Source organism: Mauremys mutica, chromosome 5 (genome assembly GCF_020497125.1).
Source record: "Mauremys mutica isolate MM-2020 ecotype Southern chromosome 5, ASM2049712v1, whole genome shotgun sequence".
Taxonomy (NCBI): Eukaryota; Metazoa; Chordata; order Testudines; family Geoemydidae; genus Mauremys; species Mauremys mutica.
In genome coordinates, this window is record NC_059076.1 from 38,032,480 (window position 1) to 38,051,408 (window position 18,929).

General features: G+C 39.5%; 1 protein-coding gene across 2 annotated transcripts in view; it reads right to left on the reverse strand.

The window, feature by feature from the left end:
- Positions 1-18,929, reverse strand: part of BANK1 (B cell scaffold protein with ankyrin repeats 1) — a 274,622-nt gene that overhangs the window by 17,671 nt on the left and 238,022 nt on the right. For both annotated transcript variants that reach the window (XM_045017387.1, XM_045017388.1), the window contains exon 12: positions 2,139-2,207. In XM_045017387.1, the coding sequence (XP_044873322.1) occupies positions 2,139-2,207 (69 nt within the window). The remainder of the gene's footprint in view (positions 1-2,138; positions 2,208-18,929) is intronic.

Consider the following 18,929-nt stretch of genomic DNA (forward strand, 5'->3'; position numbering starts at 1 on the left):
CTATAGAGAAAAATGCAATGAGCTATTTGCTAGTGATCTTTTGAAGTAGTGTGTCCTGGTGAACAAAACTTTCAAACTCATTGCCATTTGCCTGATTGGTTCACTCTTCATTAAATTAAGTTTACATAGCAGCTCCTCTTTTGAGATAGTGCCGTACCATTAATTAATTATGAAATTCCACAGAATTCAAAAGGAAGTCTTGACATAAGAGTTGCCATATTGGGTCAGACAATGGTTAATTTTGCCCTGTACCCTGTCTCCAATCATGGCCTGTACAAGAGCTTCAGGGAGAGTGTACAGAACGAGGCAATTATGGAGTGATCCACCCCTGTATTCCATTCCTGGCTTCTGGCAGTCAGAGATTTAGGGTCACCCTGAGCATGGGGTTGCATCCCTGACCATCGTGGCTAAGAGCCATTTGTATCATATGTAGACATATTATATCAATGCCAAGTTATTGGCTTTATAAACCATGACATTACTTGGGGATAGGAGTAGAAAATCCCAAATTCCCATTAATATCCATTGCCCTCACTCCCCAAATTCCCATCAATATCCATTTTCCTCTCCCCCCAAATTCACATATCGTATTTCCCAATAGCTTGTGCTGAGAGTAGGTTAGAAGCTGTTTTGAATTTTCATATAATTCACTCAACTATAATGATCAGAAAATATGCAGGGTCAAAAAGAAATCTTATAATTTCTATGTAGCTTCATAGGACTAGAGTGTAACTAATCCCTACGCAGGTGTGCAATTGAAGAGAAGTAATATGGAGCTCTATGCTGTCACTCTCACAGTTTAGCCCATATGTTCTTAGTATTCTCAGCTATTGGAATGGCTGCTTGGGGGCAAAGGCAGCTGGGAGTAGGTTAATGCAGCCCAGAGACTGATCTGATTTTTTGAGGGATATTGAAACAGTTCTGTCAGCCCCAGAATCAGGGAACTAAAAAAGGTGGCATAATGCCAATGCTGGTCCCCTCACCTCATCTCCTACACAGAATGCAGCTAGACTGAATCTCAGAACTGGAGCCATAGTATTTTTCTTTACCTACATGTAAGCTTTTAATTGATTATGTCTGATTATGCACAACATCCCTTTATTCTACATGAGGGATGACCTGCTGTGCAAAGGGAAATATACCTTGATGAAGAGAAAAAAGTCATTATTGAGCCCCAATCTGCTCTTTTCCAAGAATATAATGAACCAGCATACGTTGGCCATGAATCTCCACCACTTTCCATCTCTGATAATAATTTACATTTGTGCTAAGAGAGTGCAAATTACTATACCAGGCAGGGGAAAAAAAAAATCAAACCTAAAACTTTTCATGGGAATAACCTTTGTAGGGATACACTAGCAATGCTCCATTATTGAATGTTGCAGTTATTGAATCATTACCCAGAAACTTCCTATATTTCAACATTTATTTTTTTAATGAATTTACTGCTTGCAAAAAGTGACACTGACAGCACTGGCAAGTGGCGTTCTCTGTTTATTCACTGAACAGACAACTGCAATACAGCTTCTCTACTCTGCTGCAACTAATACGCCCTAATCCTGACCTAGAGGGGCTATTTCCTGGAAGGATAATTCAGTCTCTACTCCATGTTCATTCATTTAACAGTAACAATGCTAGTTATGCTAGGATACCAATTAATGCCAGTTGCGGTAGCTATTTAGAGATATGGACTCTTCTCAAACAGCAATTGGGCTGGGACCAGCAACTCATTTTACATGGGTCACAAAGCAGCCAAGAGATAAGCTTTGGTCACTTGCTATTGACTCAGGCAGGTTAGAACTGGTGCACAGCATACGTATGAGCCACCCAGTTCCTCCTTTTTTAGTTTTGATCATTATAGCAAAAGCTGATAGAAAAGTGCAAAATCATTTTTGCTTTTTCATATGTTTCAAAAAAGCTTTTATAAAGCCCCTCGCTGATTTGCTTTGTTAAAATAATAACTTTTTATTTATTTGAATTGATTTTTATAAGCTGAAGTACTATTGGGGATTTAGGCCATCCTGGTAGGAAAAAAAAGGTATTAAATCATCCAAGAAAAAAATCAAGCCAGAGCAAAACTCTCATAGTCCTATGAAGGAGCATCAAGACAGTTAAAATAGCAAAAAGAGGTTCCACACCTTGCTTCCTGAAAGCACAGTACATCTTCTCGTTATCACTCTGACTTCTGGTGCCCTTTTGCTGAAACACTGCAACAAAATTAAAAATGTTAGGAAGCTGGTCACAATTACACAATAAGGAGATAGCTCAATGCTCATCAGAACTTCAGTGTCCTGCAAGGTAATTTTGGACCATTGAAAGCAAGGTGGAAGAGAAAAAAAATCTCTCTCTCAATGTATACCAGAAGCATTTCTGGAATTTGCTCATGTGAAAGAAGAATGCACAAAAAGCAATGCTGTGGAAAGGAAACTGGATGCCAAAGTGATATAGAGTAGTTGGAAGACTCAGTAACAAAGTAGAATCAACTTCAAGTAGTTAAAGTCCAAAGAATGAACTCTTTTGCAAGAACAAGGCGGCGCAGGAACAAATTCAGATGTTTACGAAAGAGAAGACTAAAAAGGTGCTAAAATGTGCAAAACACACAGGAAAAAAAACAACAACCAAAAAAAAAAAAAAGTGTATCGGAGAATGTTTGGATGAACTTTGCCAGTAACAGAGAGAAAAGACAGTACCAGGAAGAAACATGTATTCTGCCTTCCATTCAGGGAGACCAGAAAAGAAAAGCTAGTTCTTCATGGTGGAAAAAGTTGCATAAAAATCACAAAAGGAACAGAAAGCCTGTTTATAATGAAACGATTCCAGATCATAGCAGGCTGTTAAAAGCTTTGGAAAAGCAGGCCCCCTGAACACAAATGGGCAAGGAATCTTTTAATTGTGACCAGAGTAAGGAGAGGATGACCAATGAAGAATGTCCATAGATGTGTAGTAACACTGCTTATTATGACAAAAAAACAAAACCACCACCTATGGATTCCTTCGTTAGCCTTTCCTGGAAGGAAGATAGCCTTTATAAAGCATTGAAAAGGGGTTATTTGTTCTTTTTAAGACCGCTGTCGTATTGCAATATGAGAACCTTAGCACCACTACTAGTTAATCTGCCACAAGAACTATTAAGAGTGCACAAGCTGTTAGCTACTGCAGCTCTCCTAATAACAGAGTTTTAAAACTGTACCTCTGTGTGAGTTTGGATTTAGCTTGCACTGGATGATACAGCTACTGACTACAAAAATACCCAGATCTTTGCTATGAAACTCTGTGGAGAATAAATTTTTTTTGTACGTGTCTATATTTAATCATGATTTTTCTTTTAACCCTTTTTTGTAGTTATGTCATTTTACTAATAACACTGGTCTACAATTTTTGAGAAGTCATCTGCTTCAGAGATAAAATGTGGTATTTATTATGTATTTTGATGTGCTGAATTCAAATATGACAATTAAAACAACTGATTGGCTACTGTTTCTAAGATGTTTAAGTTTTTACATTTTATGTCTATGTATATTGTGTAGATAGTAGAGTTTTAATCATAAATTGTAAACCATGTGTTTATGGTTGCTTTACAGGATAATATTTCACCTGTCCTGTTTATGTAACACTTTAAAAATCAGCAAAAGGGTTAAATAAATAAAATTTATTATGAAACAAAAGGCAAAAAACTATTATGTACATAGTTTAGTCCTATTCAGTGTCTACTCGGCGCTTCTTGGCTTGTCTCTTGTATTCATTAAATGGAGTATCTCTTGTCACTGTCCAGCAATAGTCTGCAAGCAATGATGGGCTCCATTTGCCCTGATAGTGTTTCTCCGTTGTTGCAATGTCCTGGTGAAATCGCTCGCCGTGCTCGTCGCTCACTGCTCCGAAGTTCGATGGAAAAAAATCTAGATGAGAGTGCAAAAAATGTATCTTTAGTGACATGTTGCAACCAAGGCTTTTGTATGCCTTGAGGAGGTTTTCCACCAACAACCTGTAGTTGTCTGCCTTGTTGTTTCTGAGAAAATTTATTGCCACTAACTGGAAGGCTTTCCATGCCGTCTTTTCCTTGCCACGCAGTGCATGGTCAAATGCATCATCTCGAAGAAGTTCACGAATCTGAGGACCAACAAAGACACCTTCCTTTATCTTAGCTTCACTGAACCTTGGAAATTTTCCACGGAGGTACTTGAAAGCTGCTTGTGTTTTGTCAATGGCCTTGACAAAGTTCTTCATCAGACCCAGCTTGATGTGTAAGCCCTGGTCTACACTAAGCTCGGGGGTCGAACTAGGGTACGCGAATTCAGCTACGTGAATAACGTAGCTGAATTCGAACTACCCTAGTTCGACTTACTTACCCGTCCAGACGCCGCGGAAGCGAACTCCGCGGCTCGAAGGTCGACTCCGGCAACTCCTCCTGCCGCGGTGGAGTACCGGAGTTCGAACTAGCGCTTCCGGGGTTCGAACTATCGCGTCTAGATCAGACGCGATAGTTCGAACTCCGAGCAGTCGAACTCGCCGCGTCGACCGTCCCGGTAAGTGTAAACGTGGCCTAAGGGTGGTAACAAAATCGTCCTTGATTCAACAAGTGGTGGATGCTGAACACTTTTCCTCCCAAGCTCCAATGACTGTCGGAGTGGCCAATCTTTCTTGATGTAGTGGGAATCTCTTGCACGACTATCCCATTCGCAGAGAAAACAGCAGTACTTTGTGTATCCAGTCTGCAGAGCAAGCAAGAGAGCAACAACCTTCAAATCGCCACAAAGCTGCCACTGATGTTGGTCATAGTTTATGCACCTCAAAAGTTGTTTCATGTTGTCATAGGTTTCCTTCATATGGACTGCATGACCAACTGGAATTGATGGCAAAACATTGCCATTATGCAGTAAAACAGCTTTAAGACTCGTCTTCGATGAATCAATGAACAGTCTCCACTTATCTGGATCGTGAACGATGTTGAGGGCTGCCATCACACCATCGATGTTGTTGCAGGCTACAAGATCACCTTCCATGAAGAAGAATGGGACAAGATCCTTTTGACGGTCACGGAACATGGAAACCCTAACATCACCTGCCAGGAGATTCCACTGCTGTAGTCTGGAGCCCAACAGCTCTGCCTTACTCTTGGGTAGTTCCAAATCCCTGACAAGGTCATTCAGTTCACCTTGTGTTATGAGGTGTGGTTCAGAGGAGGAGGATGGGAGAAAATGTGGGTCCTGTGACATTGATGGTTCAGGACCAGAAGTTTCATCCTCTTCCTCTTCCTCGTCTGACTCAAGTGAGAATGATTCTGGTGCATCAGGAACCGGCAGTCCTTCTCCGTGGGGTACTGGGCGTATAGCTGATGGAATGTTTGGATAATGCACAGTCCACTTTTTCTTCTTTGACACACCTTTCCCAACTGGAGGCACCATGCAGAAGTAACAATTGCTGGTACGATCTGTTGGCTCTCTCCAAATCATTGGGACTGCAAAAGGCATAGATTTCCTTTTCCTGTTCAACCACTGGCGAAGATTTGTTGCACAAGTGTTGCAGCATATGTGTGGGGCCCACCTCTTGTCCTGATCTCCAATTTTGCAGCCAAAACAAAGGTGATAGGCTTTCTTAACCATAGTGGTTATACTGCGCTTTTGTGATGCAAAAGTCACTTCACCACAAACATAGCAGAAGTTATCTGCACTGTTCACACAAGTACGAGGCATCTCTGCTCACTTTGGCTAAACAGAAAAACTAGAGCCAATCAACAATTTTAAGCATCATTTTCGTGCTCAGTGACCCAGAATTAGTAAAGTTTGACTACATTTATTTCAGAAGCATTTTGGCTGTAGAGCAGTGTAATTTGTAAAGTTGTTTTGTTGCATAGAGAGACATGATTTTAGCCAGCCACAGAGTGCCCACATATTATGGTGAAGGGTATTTTAGAAAACAACAAAACAACAATAATTAATAATAAATAGACACATTATCACATTAGTGACATATAATTTGTATTACAATATTTACAAATAATTGCTAAACATCATGGGCTTGCTTTTGAGCTCAGTTAAACTGGTGCACATATTGCATTCTATTGATGCAAATGGAATTACTCCAATGAAGTCAATGGAGTTAACATTGTAAGATCAGAATTTGGATCCAAGAGTGAAAGGTATAGTGCAGCATTTAAAACTTGTCTGAACCCAAGGAACTCCTGAATTTTAATTCCATCTCTGGCACACATTCCATTTATTACACTGGACAGGTTGTTTAACGTTTCTGCCTTAGCTTTCCAACCTGTAAAATAGGGCGTAATTGTTGGCTGCCTCACATGGGGAACTGGAATGATTAAATAAACCATTTTTTAAAAGTATTTTGGAGATAGCATTAACATAAATGTTGTCTATGTACTATTATTTATAACAGTAAACAGAAGAAAGCAATCGAAATGAAGTGAATTAATAGCAATTGCTAATGTTTGTTTGTCCTTTCCTAATTACCAGCAATTACTATTTAGGTGGTTCTTAATCAGAAACAAAATTAAGATGCAGTAAATGAATTCTGCAATTTACATATGATATCTGCACAATACACAGTGCCCAATAATGTATACAACTATATGAAAAAGAATGTGTAGTCACACAGAATTCTAAGGATAAAGCATTTGAGTCTCCATCCTACAAACATTTAACATGTGAGTAATTTTATTCATGTGCATTGAGTTCAGTGGGACTATTTAAGTGCATATAGTGCATTAAATTGTGGGCCCATAGCCTTAGAAGTGAAGGCACTCAGCATCTTTTCAGGATCAGATCCTATGAAACAAAGCTTTTAAGCACATGCTTATCTTTAAGCATGAGTACTCCTACTGAAGTCAATATACTTCTGTATTTCCAAGGCCTCTATTTATTTCATCTTATTTTCATATTCTAGAAATTGATAGCCAAACCTGTAAGAATCTAATCTCCCCCTGTCTTATATCATCCAGGAGCTTTTCCATTATGAGACTATCCCATACTCTTCTAAGACGCAGTATACTGTCAGGGGGCTCCTTTCTTGTTCAAAGCACTGCCAAAACGCAGATCTGATGCTATCAAAATGTGTGAGCAATTTTTTATTATGGAGTGGATAGATCTTTTTATTTGTAAGCCCCCAAAGTTTTACTAATAGATCCATTGGTAATTTCTCTTTTGTTCTGTCCATGATGAAGTTTAAGATAATTGACTAATATTCCTGTGCTTAGGAATTTTTCTACCAAATATAGCTAAAGGCAATGACACAGCTCTGTAGATTTCCTTTAAAGGAGAGGTTGTCAGGTACCACTTTAATAGCACTTATGATTATTTTCTTTTATAGTTACACATACGAAAGAGGAGCTGCTGTATGGCAAATAAGAGACCACAGCTCTAGGAGCCAGATCCAAAGACCAATAAAAACATAGAAAAGATTACCATTGGCATCAGTGGGCTTTGAATCAAGACTGCAGGGAATTTTCTTATCTAAAACTTTCCCCACTTATTAATATAATTACATTAGTCTTCAATGGCAAGTGTTGGAATAAATTAATATTTGAAATTACTAATATTAATATCAGAGACCACCCGACTAATTTAACCATGAATTCCTTTATTAAGGCCAAAGGCCAAATGGTATTTTATGCAATTGCTATAGGCATGCCTAACAGCTTAAAAATAAGCAGTCACTTACACCCAATACAGTAACAAAGTATTCATAAGCACGCAATCACTATACTTACAAATAGGTCAGAGCTAGGGAAAACCATCTCATCCTGGTGAACTCCAGCATGACCAGGTAGGATCTGACAAAGAACCTTCAGATTCACAGCTCTCTTTGTACCTTCAGTTAACTTGCTGACTTTAGCAAAAACCCAATTTCCTTCCTCTAAGGCCTTCCTTTCTTATCTCCTTGTCCCTTCTGCTCACCAGCAGAACAGTGGGAAGGGTTGTGCTTGTTTCTTTTAAGACAGTTTTTCTTTGCCTTGTTACTGCAGCTCTTTATTTTATTAGTTGTTTTTTGAACCATACATCCTTCCCACATGACAAGCAACAGCCAGGTTATACGTCTTATTATTCTCACAACCTTCTTTTACTTTCTGATTGGGAACTTTTCTTTACTAGCGATGAATAATAAAGCGAATATATTATTTTCTTAACCAAAAAAACCTAACTTTAATTCTTTTATTTTCTTAATTAGCCCTGCAGCAAGTTTAATAAAAATTCATCATATAGTTTTAAAATTATGCCCTTGGAGGCTATAATCTTTTTAATCTTGGTGAGTGGTCTCTTAAAGCCTGCCTCTGTCAAGAATTTGAAATAAAATGTTTTAATTGTGTACAGTTAGATACTAGTATCATATCTGTATTGAAAACTCTTTATAATATCTCTGTGTCCATTATTTTCTCCCCTCTAATTACTTCCCCTCCTCTTTACAAGTTGATGGTTTTACAGGGTATTTTTTCTCATTTGTTAAACATGGGATGAGTATCTCCTGGGGGGAATTGCTGTTAGAGAAGAATCCTTGTCTAGTCCCAGAATTTTAAAATGGATGGGGACCCTTTTCAGCAAGTTTCAGGTATTTTAATAAGAACATTATATATTGTAAAAGGTTACTGAAATCTTCCAGCTTCAGTTTAGAGTCATAGAATCATAGGATTAGAAGGGACCACAAGGGTCATTTAGTCTAATCCCCTTTCAAGATGCAGGATTTGTTGAGTCTAAACCATCCAAGACAGATGGCTATCCAGCCTCCTTTTGAAAACCTCCAGTGAAGGAACTTTTATAACCTTCATCTGGTGTTCATGACTGCCTCCATCTTACAATCTTATTAAGGCCCATTACATTACATGCCACCAGCACTATATCATTTTCTTTAATTAACCTTGATGATCTTATTACACTAAATATATTGTAAAATAGAAAATTTCAATATTCTAATATCTTTATGGGGATTTCTATTGGAAGGATTTGAAAGAAGAACCAAAATGGTCATTTCTGCCATTAAACATTTTAAAAATCTTTTCAGTAAAGGCTCATAATTTGCTTCATGTAATTTTTCCAGAAGGAGGTAATATTAGATGTTAATACAAATATATTTGCCCAATGGATTTTAAAGGTTTTTTTTGCAAAGATTTTTGGGTATCCTAGTTTAACTGTCTTTGCTATATATCATCTTGATTTATCTTTCTTTTGTTATTATTTTTTCAGGTATCTTATACCAAAGATGATTACAGTATGGCTTTTCCTAGCATTAACCTTTAATATGTTTGTTTTGTGAACTTTATTGGATAATATTTTAATCTATTTAAGTTAACTTGCTCTTGAGTATGTTTGATCATTACATTCATGACTTACATTCTAACTTACTCACTAATAATGCAATTATTGCAGTTTCTTGCTGCTGCTGTCAGATTTGCCCTGTGAGGAGCAAAATGTCAATTCCTTGTTTGTGAATGAGACTAAGGATAAAGTGTGGGGAGGGACCAGAGGAGAGGGAGTTATCTTTGTCCAAATAAAAGTGAAAAATTATGTCCTTGCATTAAGCGCACCATTTCCATAGATGAAAACAGAATCTGTGCATGTGCATTTTGGGATAGAATTTGTCCCCAAACTTTTACACATGCTACTGTGGGGTTATCTTTATGTTACCAAACATATGGAATTATCTAAGAGGCATCTATTCTTACTAGGGACATTTACTTATAGTGTAGCGGGCCAGGCCTCAGTGCCATTTAAGCTCAGGACTTGGGCTTTGCACATGTGTGGGGAGTGGAAGTCATAAAGGGAGCGCCTCTATAATGCAGGATGGGTCTTCATATTGACCTTGCACAGAATGGTAAGGAAGGTGCTGATGGAAGCCAGCCAAGGGAGTGGCCACAAGCTCCATGTTCTGGGGAATGCAACACACTGCACAAGTGCTGTGAATACACTAAAAAACTGGACCGATGCCCAGGAATGGCCCTAGGGGTTTTGCCTGCCAGGATAGAAAATGGATTTTGGTGCCATCCCCAAAACAAGCAGCTCAGCAAAAAACAAATGAACCAAAATAGCCTGCTGAGAAAAACCAAACCAAACCCCCAGCTGAGTAGTATGGAGCCCCCTGAATGTTGGCATTCGGGGTGACTGCCCTGCTTGCCCACCCTAGAAGTGTCCTTATTGAAACCCATCCCTAGCTTCAGTTTAGGGGGTTAGATTTCACCTCTCTGACTCTCTCACCTTTACCTCCATAGAGCCCACCTAGTCCAACTGCAGTATTTTCTCCATTGTGGGCGTTTTCTCCCATTTGTATGTCTAGGGTTATTGGTGTTCAAAGGATTTTTCCTTTTTAAAAGTAGGGGACAATAAAGTAACCACAATATAGAGGTGAAGTTGTGATTATTACTGCATAAAAAGGCATCTGTACTCTATTTTCTACTAGTATTGTTAAATCAATAGCTTGGGGTGTGAGAATTAAGAGCAGAGTTTCTAGCAAAATCATCAATAGGGGAAATGAAGTGAGTCCAGGATGGGTAATCTCGACAATATCCCTGATTGGGAAGTACTTTAATTGATAGGCTTTGAGATTTCTGCTGAGCTTTGAAATGCTGGAATAATCAGAAATGGAATTAGTCTTCCAGCTGTTGAAAGTAAAATCGTTAAAACCACTCTGCATCTTGCTGAAATGATTTCAACTGGCAACAAATGCTCAGTGTGGGCGAAGTAAGTGAAAACAAATTAGTCCAATTTTTGGAATGACTGAAAAGATGTCTAAGCATAATGCTGTATATACAATGGACACGTACAGAGATGAATCAAGCTCTACCACTCATATGTTGTAACACAGGGGTGGGCAAACTTTTTGGCCTGAGGGACACATCTAGGTATGGAAATTGTATGGTGGGCCATGAATGCTCACGAAATTGGGGGCTGGAGTCCGGGGTGGGGTGGGGGAGGGGGGGTGTCTCCTGCTGAGGGTGCAGGCTCTGGGGTGGGACTGGGGATGAGGGGTTGCCGGTGCAGGAGGGTACTCTGGGCTGGGACCGATGGGTTTGGAGGATGGGAGGGGAATCAGGGCTGGGGCATGGGGAGGGGGTCAGGGGTGCAGACTCCGGGCAGCACTTATCTCAAGCAGCACCCAGAGCAGCTCTATGTCTCCCCTCCAGCTCCTACACGGAGGCGCAGCCAGGCAGCTCTGGTTCCTGGCCAATGGGAGCTGCAGGGGCTGCACTTGTGGTGGGGGAAGCGTGCAGAGCCCCCTTGCTGCCCTTACGCCTAGGAACTGGAGGGGGGACATGTTGCTGCTTCCAGGAGCCACACAGAGCGGGGCAAGCCCCCGACCCTGCTCCCTGGTGGGAACTCGAGGGCCGGATTTAAACATCTGGAGGGCCAGATGCAGCCCTCGGGCCTTAGTTTGCCCACCCCTGTTGTAACATCTGGTATACGGTTGAAGTACTATGTGGGAAAGGGCTTGCTTGTGTGACATAGGAAGATTATTCTGTCCATTCCCACATAAAGAAGAATAAAAAGGTGCAAAGGGCATCAGTAAAACAAACCCTCATTTTGATGGCCAAGATATCAATTTATTTCCATCCAAGGCAGGTTTCTATTTTCTGAGCCTCTCTGCTTTGGGTAATTCAAGTATGAAGCTATGCACTTCTATTACACTTATTTAGCCAACCTGTACCTACAATGATATCTAAAATACTAAAAAGATGGCCTTTTCAATGTATATTCATATTATGGCTGATTAAGGCATGTGTATGGTGCATGTATGTCAAAAAACAGAAATCCAACTTAAACTATAAATGAAAAACCAATACACTTTACATACAATACATAGATACATATATCCCAGAGAAAAACTATGTCAAAATGGAGTTAAGATTGAGAGTACCTGTAACTCGTTTAGGGTACAATGCATTACAGGAATGTTATAATCACCCCCACCAAAAGCATTATAAACCCTGAAAATTAAGTTTTCCAGGTTCAATTTAAAAAGAAATACAAATATAGTAAGTATGAAAATGCATACATAAATAACCTTAACTCTGTCCTATAGTCATATTATGCGTTAACCATATGTTTATGATTAAGGCATTTCAGAGTTTGTAATCTCTGATTAGATCTCTAAAGAAACATTATATTTGTTTTAACTCTCCCCGCCCCCAGGTGTCACTACAAGACAGTTAACATGGTTTAGAAGCCCTAGCTGCATTTCCATAACATGTCTGGCATTCTTTTAAGCATGCACTGTAATCCAATTAACTTTCTCGTGTAAGGAAAGCTGGAGAGCAAAAAGCAGATGTAGGCAGATTCCAGCAGGGAAGAGAAAGAAGAAAACAAATACTTCAAAGCATGACTGCAGTGACACCTTGGAAAAATGCCAAATGACAGGGTTGCAGAATTACAGAATCCACAGGACCCTGACTGAGATGAACGGGACAGTTCACACGTGTTCAAGTTATTGTTTCAGGCTCTGCAGATGCACTATTTCAACCTTGAAAACTTGAACCAAGCATCTCTCTACAACCCTACAGACTAGAAAATACTTTTAAAAATGAAATCTGAGATTCTGCAGCACAATTCTATGGCAAAGGGGACTTTCCACAGTGAATTCTTTGCCAATAGGAGTTGCAGAATGTACACAGGACCCTGGTTATTGTATTCTGTTTGCACAGTGGCTGCAGACTAAAGGAGGAGTTGGAATTTGGCTCCCTAAGCTTTGCTCAGTTTCTAATGCAAAACTGAAATAAGGAATTGGCATAGGCAACTACATCTGAACTTTGAAAGATCAAAAATTTACTTGGAGATGACATCTTGAAAACATTATGAGAGATGTAAACTTTGATGAATTTAGTTAAATGTCTCTAATCTTATTTTCCTCTTTAGCTGTCTAAAACAGGAGGCTAAAACAGGAAAATTACTGATTGTTGTGTTAGCAACACCATGTCTAAAAACAAAAAAAAAATCACTGATGACATGTACACAATTTGTGTTGATTTTTAAAATAATCCATTATTGATATGAATGAAGCAACTTTTGTGAAATTGTGCTCGAGGATGAATGTGACTGAGTCAGAAAATCAGCATAATGTCACCTATTCAAAACTTTCAGTAAAATACACGCATGATGCAGCAGAAGGAGACAGAACGGTGGATATCACTCATTTGAAATCACTTGATCATGGCTATTCAAGTTGCATTTATTTGTCAACTTCACTGAGTCTCTTCTTAGCAGGCTACCTATAACAAGAACTGCATTGCTTAGGAAACATTGACAATTACTAATCACAAAATTTGAAAAAAAAATTCTACACTGGGATACAGGGCTCAATGATAGTGAGAGTTAATTTATACACCAGGATTTTTCTTCTTAATATCAATGTTCACATCTTAACTAGGTCACCAATCGGAATACGTTTGTTAGTTTCAAACTTATCCTTACTGAATATCTGGTCACATCATAAAACAATCACACAATTAACTACAATGACTGAATCTGATGAGAAGACCAAGAATGAAATAGTAGGGGTAGGTTACAACTCAGAGTTATGGTGCACTGATAGATGTATATACAGAATTATTTCTAGCTTTACTTAGTGTAATTATTTTATTACTTAAAGATCATCCCAGGTGTGCATGGCATTTAGAAAAATAAAATTGACAAGTCTGTTACCTGGGGGAGATTAAAATCTAAATTAGACAAAATACAGCAAGGGATGTCAATAAACAGAGGACAGCAAGCAGGGAATATGGAAGAATGAGGGTTGACACAGTTAGGGGTCATGAGTTATACTGACTGTTATGTTCATATCTTGTTAGATATTTTTGGTTTCTTTTGTTTTGTTCTTTCATATATTTCATTTGTTATTAACATTTGGAGCACTGCCTTGTAATGAAAGCTAGGGTAGAGGTCATCAGTGGAAGGCTAAATGAAAAAAGTGAATTTTGCGTAAGGTCTCTAACATTGATAAACCCAGTGGGAAAATTCACACATTTAAAATATTAAAATAAAAATTTAAAAATCTTGGGGTTCACAAAGTGAAATCAACTAGGGTGAGTGAAAAGTTCTGAATAGTGAGGGCTAGACTGTTGCCTGGGTGACACACCCATCCACAGAAATAAAGGGTACTTAGCATCCCCCCTCATAGTCCTGCATAGGCTACCTGGACCTTGGATCCAAGTGCACAGGAATAAGTCATCAAGAAAACAAATACACTATCTAAGACAGCTGAGCAGGTTGGGGAGGATGTAATTTGCAGCTGGTATGCACTGTGCCTAAAGACACAATCTAGCCCTATATGAATCCACAACAAAAATAAGTAATTTCTTTAAAATAAACAGATCATAAATACTGGTCTAGCAACCACTTATTAACAGAATTTCAAGCAGCTAAAGAAACATCTTCAAAATAGTTGCAGACGTCATCTGGTATAGAATTACTATATCAGTAATATTATTTGGAGAAGGCCAAAGCACACTTGCTGAAAAAAAATAGTGTCATAATTGTTCATCTCAACTTACACAGATTGTCATCTGTTGTCTCATATAACTAGGTAATTAATTAGTCAAAAGCATCCTTAGTTTTTCTCAGATCAAAAGCATAAAAAATATTAAAAGGTGTATCACTGAATAATGACAATGTGAAAACATTAATCCAAAACTCACTAGCAATTCTATTTCCAATTTGCTATCATACTTTGTCGGAATCTATCAGATACAAGATGACAAATTTGGTTGTAAAGTACTACCAGAAGCTTATATAATAGCAGCGTATGGGTTTTTCCAGCAATAGGAGAATACTGGGGAAAACAGTCAAGTGGACTGATTAACCAATAGAATGTGACATTAAATTGCTGGGTGCTAATTACTTGCTAGGCAAGAGACCACCCCAAGAACTCTTGCTCTGCAGCTTCTATGGACTTGGCTACACTTGCAAGTTAGAGCGCCCTAAAGCAGCCCTGGGCGCCCTAGCTCACTACCTGTCCACACTGGCAAGGCACGTAGAGCGCTCTGACTCCAGGGCTAGAGTGCTCCTGGTACTTCACCTTGGTGAGAAGATTAATGCTTAGTGCGCATTGGCTGAAATGCCCAGGCATCAGTGTGAACAAGGTGTTGCATTACTGCGCTCTGATCAGCCTCCGGAAACGTTCCATAATCCCCTTAAGTCAAGTGGCAACTCTTGCCATTGTTTTGTAATCGCTGCAGGAAAGCGGATATGCCCTTTGAAAGCTCCGTTTCTGGCAGCTGGCATGCATATCTACTCCGAGACAAAGCAACCATTACTGTGGATTGCTGTGTGTGTGAGACAGAGAGGCGGAGAGAAGGTGGGGTTCTGCTGCTGTCTGAACTTACAAGACAGCTTGCTGACATGCTCTCAGCCCCCAAAAAACCCACTCTCTCTCCCCCCACATACACACAACACACTCCCTGTCACACTCCACCCCACCCCACCCCACCTCCCATTTGAAAAGCACATTGCAGCCACTTGCATGCTGGGATAGCTACCACAATGCACTGCTCTCTGTGGCCATTCCAAGCAGGGCTTTGGAGCAGAGACCAGAGCTGGAGTGCGGACCAGCTGGAGCGGAGCTGGAGTGGTGCAATTCAAAAATTTGATTGCTCCAAATCCCTGGTTGCAAGAGCTGACAATGTGGCCACACCAGTGTGCTTACAGCTGTCAATGTGGACAGATTGCAGCGCTTTCCCTATTGCACTCTGCGAAGGCTGGTTTAACTCAAACCGCTCTACATCTGCAAGTGTAGCCATGCCCTATTAGTAGGTAAACATATGATAGTTAGAAGTTGGAAGACCTCTCACAGTGTATCTCAGGAATACTAGGTTCATTATGAAAATAGAACAATTAACTAAGTGTAAAACTTTGGATACATTTATTAGGCTTTGGAGTCCCATTTTTGTTGTACGGAGCTTTCAAAGGTCATATCCGCATTGTTATCCTCAGAGAGAAGTGATACTGTATGAATTTGCTTTGAACATTATTCTATGTAAATCTACACCTATAGCTTCTTCATTGCTACTGTCTGAAAAACTGCAGTCTTGCAATAAAACACAGTGGGCTGAAATTTTTGGTCTGGTGCATGGCACATTGTTGACACAATGGGAGGAAATTACACCTAATCTTCTGCAAAACATATATATTAACAAAATTAATTTTAGCAAAATAAAAGTCTCATTCTCCTGTCACAAGGAGGGCATTTGTGTCTGTGCATGTGTAATGTGATATCCACACCATGCTCATCTTTTTTGCATGCTGCAGAAAAAGTGAGTGTGGTACTCCAAAAGGACAAACAGTAAGGGCAAAATCCCTTATGCAATATGCGCTTGAACCAAAGCCTGTTGAAGTCAATGGGAGTCTTTTCAATAACTTCACTGGGGGCTGATCAGGTCTTATGTTTCCCTCTGTAAAGGAGTTCACTCACTGCAGGAGCACCTCCCTGTGGCCAGAAGTGGTGTAGTGGCTGTCTTCCCATATGGCACCCTCTCTCTTTTCACAACTTGGTCCTCTGGCCAGGTCATGCTTTAGTCACCCCGCTCCAGGGTAACAGAGTCCCACCCATCATTAATCCAATGACCATAGAGCAGGTCTGCCTCTCTCTGGGCTCCATGGTCATTACATCCCTTACCTCAGGGGGTTTCACCCCACCTTCCTTGGTGGCTGGTAGGGGAACCTCTACTCTGGGTTTCTGTTCAGGGACCTTGTAGCTAGCAGCCAAGGTCTACTCCCTCAGAGTCCTTCCTGTCTCTCTGGAACACATCTTATTTCTTCTAATCCCCCACCTCCCCCAAGAGTGGATGCAGATATGCTCCTTGCAGCCCCTGACTACTACTACTTCTTGAGTTTGTGGTGCAGCAGACTCACTTCTCGAATCTATGACTGCCATTCACTGTTAGCTCAGCCATAAAGACAGGAATGAAATTAGCTAGCCTTACCTCTTTCTTGACTCCGAAGACAGGCACACAGAAAGCTGTTCCTGCTCTACCCATTCCTTCTTTGGAGCTGTCAGTATTCATTTGACAATAGTGTCTCCACTTATCACAGATACATTGATTTGCTAAATCTTGTACATTTATCACTCTTCTCCTTTGTTCATTATATAATTCCATTTCTATCTCGGGGGTGGGGGGGTTGGATTTCCAGTGATAGGTATTTTCCCATCGCTATAGTTTTTGGCCTTTCTTATGCCTCTCTTTTTCACTGACGTCCTTTACCCACTTCTTTACACTACTTACACGAGGAATTTTGAGTTTTTGTCCTACCCAGTCTCCAGTTAATCCGCAACAGTGTATTAGTGCAGAGTTATCTTCACTATCATCTAATACTTTGCACCAAAAGCTTAAGTCTAGGAGCTTCATTCTAAGAGCGCTAGGCATTTCTCTGGCTGTTACCTGCATTGCACACAGAACTGTAGTAATGAAGGCACCACATCCTATACGCATGCCTGCTCTTGGATACTGTCTAGTTTTCTCAGATTTGTTTTTCATGCTGATCTGAAGGCCTGGCAGCCATACTCAATATTAGGTCTGTTTAGCACTCTGTATAGCATTATCACTGTTTTTTTTTTTTATCTGCTCCCCTGGAAGTTCCAGAGATACTTTTAAGTAGGTTGATTCTCCCCTTTGGACTTACCTATAATATTTGCAATATGGTCTCTATCAAATATCACACTTAAGAAATGTTTTCATTATACTTATCTGCTGGTCATATAGATAATGTAATGTTATCTCTTTTTGAATCTTTCAAGTTGTGAAGATCATATCTTTGGTTTTGTCAATGAAGAACTTGAAACCCCACCTGTTTCCCCATTCTCAATTACTCTGAAGTGCATCGTTGATTCTTTTGGTGACATTTTCAAGATGCTCTTATTTGCTCTTATTCTTATTCCATTCATTTTCTGAAATTGTTTGTGTACTTTTGATGTATTGATATCTTTATGTATTTCCCCACAGTATCTCCTCCAGCTTTCTCTTTTTGCCCTTTTTATAGCTCTATGTGCAAGTGCCTTACTTTTTTTTAATACGTCATTAAGTCCTCACCATTTAGTGTAGTTCTTGCTTCTTATATGCCTTGTTCCTTTCCTTAATGAACTGGTCACATTCCTTGTTCCACCACAGTATGATTTTCTATCTTTTATAAAGGTTGGTATCCTAGGTATATCTAGGCTGTCTGTCTTTATAATTTCCTTAGTAATATTACTACAGAATTCCTCAGTATCCCCACTTATATACTGCTTGTCCACATGTTCCTCATGTTAAAAAGTTTCCAATTTGATTTTTTTCAGGTTCCAAGTGGGGGGTATAAGTCTCATCTTTGTATTTCCTCTTCCTTGATATATAATGAATGTCAGAAACTGGTCACTACCCATTCCCTCCTCTCTGTAAATTTCCTAGATGCATTTGCTTGCTATGTTACTAGAAGCTATTCCTCGGTCTCGGCAAGAAAGGCTTCAGTCTGCTGCAGTGAACCTGGTAGGTCTTCCATCACGTAATATTACTATATTATTATCATCTTCAAAAAATTGCTCTAGGACATTTTCCATTCTTATAATTTTTCCAGCTTTCCCACAGTCTATTGTGATTGTTCAGATCACTGCAGATAATGTATGGGCATGTAACATTCGCAGTTAATTCTTTCAGTTCTATATAGTCTCTAGTTTTCTGCAAGGGTTATAAACATTATATAGTTTGAGAGATGCAGAGCTGTTTTGTATCAGTATCTCAAGAGCAGAATACTTGATATTTAACTTTTTAACTCTAAATTAAGGCAGTTTAGATTCTCCTTAACAAAAGGTGCAGACACTCCCATCCTTTCCTATTTCTCTAGGATGTTTATATGTGTGATTTTAGTTTTTTTTATTAGCTGAATCTCTTTTATGCATAGTATATCAGGCTTTGTTTTCATATCAGTAACATTTCTTTAATTCCTGCCCATGTGCAATAAGGCTATGTGCAT